The sequence below is a fragment of the Lolium rigidum genome, chromosome 7, assembly GCF_022539505.1.
Source record: "Lolium rigidum isolate FL_2022 chromosome 7, APGP_CSIRO_Lrig_0.1, whole genome shotgun sequence".
Lineage (NCBI taxonomy): Eukaryota > Viridiplantae > Streptophyta > Magnoliopsida > Poales > Poaceae > Lolium > Lolium rigidum.
Window position 1 is genome coordinate 144,087,677 of NC_061514.1, and position 4,907 is coordinate 144,092,583.

Below are 4,907 nucleotides of genomic sequence, written 5' to 3' on the forward strand. Positions count from 1 at the left end.
GATTTATTCCACGCCATTTTCTGCACGATCAATACGAGGTTCTTGTGTTCAAACTGAAAGAAACCATATTATTCAGTGTCTGCGAGCAGCTAGCGATACGGTGCAGTGCCTGTGCCACGAATACAGCTCTTTACAAATTACTCCGAGTATACAAGAACCATACTGTACGACGATGATCCAAGATCGGGAGACTGGGGAGTTGAAGGTCACTGATCTCCGAGTAGCAGGGACTTGACGATGGCGTCGGCGTTCCCGCTGTCGACAGGGAAGAGGTGGCCGGATTTGGGGAGCTCGTGGTAGATGACCCAGGGGAGCCTTTCGCTGATGTACCTCGACAAACTGGCCGGCACCATGAGATCCTCTGCGCCATGCCACAGGTGCACCTTCCCTTCGCCGCCGGCGAACGGGTCCTTCAGGTCAAGGGGACTCCAGTCCCACTTCCCGAACCCGACCATCATGTCCCGGTGCAGGCTGTTGTACTCCCCCTGCTGCCTTATCATTGGCTGCGAGACGATCGGTCGATGATGCACAAACAGAGAAGAGAAATGAGAAGTCAGTTGCATCAGGGTTCTTTTTAGTCAGCTCAGTTATGTCAGGTGTGACTGTGTGAGTGATTTAAGCGAGGTTCTAAATCTTACGAAGTAGGGTCGCATGCCGAACTTTTTCATGAACATCGCGTCTTCTTCAGACAGGATCGCAGGGTTGTAGGTGATGACGCTGGAAGGAGGGAAGAGCTTCTGGGTGTTCCACCAGTAGGTCAACCATGGCAGGTGATGGGAGATCCATACAGCCCATTGGTCCTGCGGGAGCTGCTGGTACCAGGCGTCCCGCGACACGTTCGACGGAATGCCAGACCACCAGTAGTTGCCCACCGGCGCGAGAATAGCAACGCCGTAGAGCCTGTTCTTCCACCATGTTGAAACCAAAATTCAGACTTGAAAGCCTCTGATGTTTGCAGTCAAGAAAGATGGATGACTGATTGCGGCGTTACCTGTGTGGGATGTACTTGAGGCAGCTCCACATGATCTCGCCGCCCATGGAGAAGCCAATGAGGTGAAACTTAGGACCAAGCTCCAGGTTGTCGGCAAGCTGCTCGATGTCGAGGGCGATGCTCTTCTCACTCCGGGCAGGGTCCGGATCGCTCTCACCATACCCAGGCCGGTCGAAAGACAGAAGGTAGATGCCTAGGTCTTGTGCCACCTCCTGCACCGGATTTCAGACCATAACATGACAATCAGTTCGTGTCAGGGCAGTAGATTGTTCGTCTGGATGATTCTTAAGATAGTAATTAACAATATGTACCGGGGAAATTGGAAGGGCATCGTGTCTGCAGGAGTCAAACCCATGGACAAAGATGATCTTGTACTTGGCCTCCTCCTTTGGGACACCGGATTCCTTGTATGCCAAATGCCTGCCGTCTTTGAGCTTTGTTCTTGGTGCGGTAACCGGGGGGCCATTCGGCGAGCCACAGATTTTCGGAGGCGGAGGCTGAATCTGCTGGTACAGCAGCGCCGACAGGATCACAAACAGAACTATGGAGAGCTTCCTCGACATACCTGCGAAATGAAAATGAAACACTTGGAATTGGTTCTGTGTCATTGCAGTTTAAACTTCTGCACTTCGCTCATTTATAAGGTTGTAAAATGTCTTCTCTTGTAAAAAATGGACGGTTTCAACTTAGCTTTTGACCTATATATGAGATGGAGGGTTTGAACATGCACCAATTTCCAACGTCATACATTTCTACTAGAAGGCTTGTTATTACAGGTCCAACATGACAACGATGCTTTCATGATATTGTCTGTATATGAGATGTTGAACCTCTCTGACTATCTCGAGACATTATCACGACATAGACATCACTGGCATTAGAGTTTTGAACACGTCTTGTGGAATATCAACAGAATGGCGCGCATCAGCATTCAGACATCGGAACTATTATACCAACGGAAAATTTCCCAAACACTACTTAACAGATTATTGAAACCTGAAAGCATAGTCTACTAAACTGCTTCAAAAATGAAAGAATAGCATAGCCTACTCAAGATAGAGGTCCCAGGGAACAATTAAGTACCTCGGTAGCATCTGTCCGCCAAGAAAGATATAATTATACAAGCAAAAGACAAAGTAATTTATCATCTTCCACTGTCAGTTTCAAGCATATGTGCATCTACAGTTAGCCCTATCCCTACATGGACCAAAAAATGGAGGTTTAAAGATTCATGGGCCACAAGAAAACAAATCAAGATCTGGCCAGAAGAATTCAATGCCAACTTTTGAAACTGACGAGTGCAAACATTAGCACGTGGTCGCTCCTTAACTTAAAAATAGCATTTCACTCTAGAAGCTCGACCAACAGGGACTAAGACTAACCCCTACTATGACCTTTTTTAATTAAGAAGGAAAAAACCAAGGTGCACACCATACAGATCACAGTGCTCGAAGGCAGGTGGCACTCTGCACGCGCGTCACCAGTCAATGGTCGACACCCAGTCCTCTACAAGCATTTCATTATGAATAAACAAATAAATAAATATCATGCCTAATTGAAACGCAACCCCTCATGGGCTATCTATATTAGTTCGCGCATCATTGCGTTGCAACACACTCAGTGTCAGCGTCTCAGCGAACACTTCTGTGACTTTCTTGTAAACGAAGTAATTATTTTAAATCCGAGAAAACAATACAGTGTTTTCCAGGAAAACTACACCAGGATATAAAGAATTGTAATGTGGTCAAGGGAATTTCTACAACCAACATGGCGTGGTATGAAATTTTGCGACAAACATAAACATTTAAAGCAGGAAAGGTATGTAACTTTGAATATCCTAGCAAGGGAAAATATTCTAGCAAGATAAAATATTCTGAGCAGATTAGTAAAAGATCTGAAAGGGATAACTGAAGCTGAAGAGGTCATAAACAACATTTTAATTATACCAGATGCCTCTGTTAGCCAAGAGGAAGTTGAAAGCAAAAGATATAAAACAAATATGTTAGGCTGAACTGCCACTTTCAATCCTATGTTCATCAGTTCATGAATAATGCACTCAGTCACTACACATGAGGACCAAGTAACAGGACAACATGGGCTTTGATGTGCAAAGAGTACCAACACATAACTAGCAATTTTGCGCCTTGATAGGGCATTCTGATGAACACTACAATATCTTGCTTCAAAATTTTGTGTAGGCTCTTCAGTTGTAGAGTGGGAGTACTATATTACTGAATCACTCTCTCGAGAAAAGTAATCCTTGGGTCATCTAGAAGCAAGCGACAAACTGGCGTACGCTTCTGAAACCAGAGCAGCTATTATTTGACTATGGTGGGTAGCAACTAGTACATATTTTGCAGGGAATCCAGCATGCTTTTCCTTCTAAACTATTGTTTCATAGATACGAATAACTTGATGGTGAAAACTTTCTAGTGCAAGGACGGAGAATCGGGATTCGGGGATACTAGGATGCAAGGAATTTGTAACAGCGATTAAATTCCCAAGACTGATTGAAACATGTAAATCTCGATCATTCTTGGCTCACACCTGCATACAGAAACAGAAAGCACAATGAACCACTACGCAGCCGGAAGCAACAAAGAGAATTGGACTTTCTTTTTTTGCGGGGAACAGATGTGGACTTCACTGCTGGCCCAAGAATCTCACGAATCACGTCGTTGCTAGCAGCTACAGTGCCCACGTGACGCACGAACAAGAGCAAATCCAGCAATAGTCGCGCACCAAGAAAAGCAACCAAGAATCGAAAATCTCAAAAAAACAAAAAACAACCTAGAGGATCAAACGATCCCATAGTAGATAGAACCACAGCAGCAACCGCCCAGGCATAAGCGCAAACAGACAAGGCACGAGAGAGCACGGGGAGTGTGTGCGTGCGTACCACCGGAGGCCGGCGCCGGCGTCGGAGGGCGATTGGCGGCAGGCTCGGCCATCATTCAGCTGCGGCGGTGGAGGTGGAGGAGGCCGGGCCGCCGGGGTGGGCAATCAAGGAAGGAAGTGCCACGAGTAAAACGGCGGCGGCCTCCTTTCCGTCCGGCTGTCCCGCTGCCTTGAACTTCTTGCGGCGCTTCCTCGGCTACTAGTATTGGCCTCTCCCCGGCGTTGCATTAAAACCAGCACAGAGCACTGGGGCCCACGGCTTTCTGCTGGGCCCGCGTCTGACTTTGAGATAAGCTGGGACCTGGGACAGGGTCGCCATCAACTCCTCCCAAAGCAGATTACTGGTACCATTAGAATTTTACTCTAAAAAAGAAGTTTTGCTCTCAAGGACTCATTCACCAGTTTGACATGAGAGAAATGTTACTCCCCCCTGCACACAACGTCCCGTGAATGGCAAAAACGCACGATGTATTTGAGACTGGATTCCTTCAATTATGTGCTCAATGTTATGTTTTTATTCCGTAAACATGCAAGAATCTCTCTCCACACACCTAGCACTTTCTCACACCGTTTTATTCTTAATCTTATATTTGAAATAACCATATATGTTGGAATTAGTAATATGCTTTTTTCCGTGATGAAATCAAACAAACTTTTGTGCATACGAATTTCCGTCGAATGGTATGGTTGGGTTGCCTCAGGAGAATGGGAGTGCAACTGCAGGAGCCGCAACAAAACTTAAACCTTGAGAGGTGGTGTACAGAAACTAGAAAGAGGATTAGGAAATCGGACAGGGGAAGGATTGACACCTTATATTGCTGATTGCTTGGACGCTGTGGAAATAGAGGATTGCTAACACACATCGGCAGATATCCACGGAGCAGATCATAGACCAAGTGACAGATGATCTCAGATTGTGGGAGATGGCTAGAGTTGGAGGGAGCGACAGTAGGAGCACTAGGGTGTGGAGTGGGGGTGCGTGGCGTAATCGGGAGTTGATTTTCGCATCCCACTCTCG

General features: G+C 46.4%; 1 protein-coding gene across 1 annotated transcript; it reads right to left on the minus strand.

The window, feature by feature from the left end:
* Positions 1-390: 390 nt before the first annotated feature.
* Positions 391-4,075, minus strand: LOC124669926. The gene is made up of 4 exons (XM_047206460.1): positions 3,891-4,075; positions 1,303-1,556; positions 992-1,203; positions 391-900 (listed from the first exon to the last, which is right to left on the minus strand). The coding sequence occupies exons 1-4, from the start codon at positions 3,943-3,945 to the stop codon at positions 588-590; spliced, it is 834 nt and encodes a 277-aa protein (XP_047062416.1). The 5' UTR covers positions 3,946-4,075; the 3' UTR covers positions 391-587.
* Between the last annotated feature and the right edge of the window lie 832 nt (positions 4,076-4,907).

What these genes read in the sequence shown, in the direction of transcription:
- LOC124669926 (XM_047206460.1), bottom strand. Translation starts at nt 3,945, where the DNA reads ATGATGGCCGAGCCTGCCGCCAATCGCCCTCCGACGCCGGCGCCGGCC. An exon ending in GCCGGCGCCGGCCTCCGGTG is followed by an intron (nt 1,557 to 3,890) that starts GTACGCACGCAC and finishes TTCATTTCGCAG; the next exon opens with GTATGTCGAGGAAGCTCTCC. An exon ending in CTCAAGTACATCCCACACAG is followed by an intron (nt 901 to 991) that starts GTAACGCCGCAA and finishes GTGGAAGAACAG; the next exon opens with GCTCTACGGCGTTGCTATTC.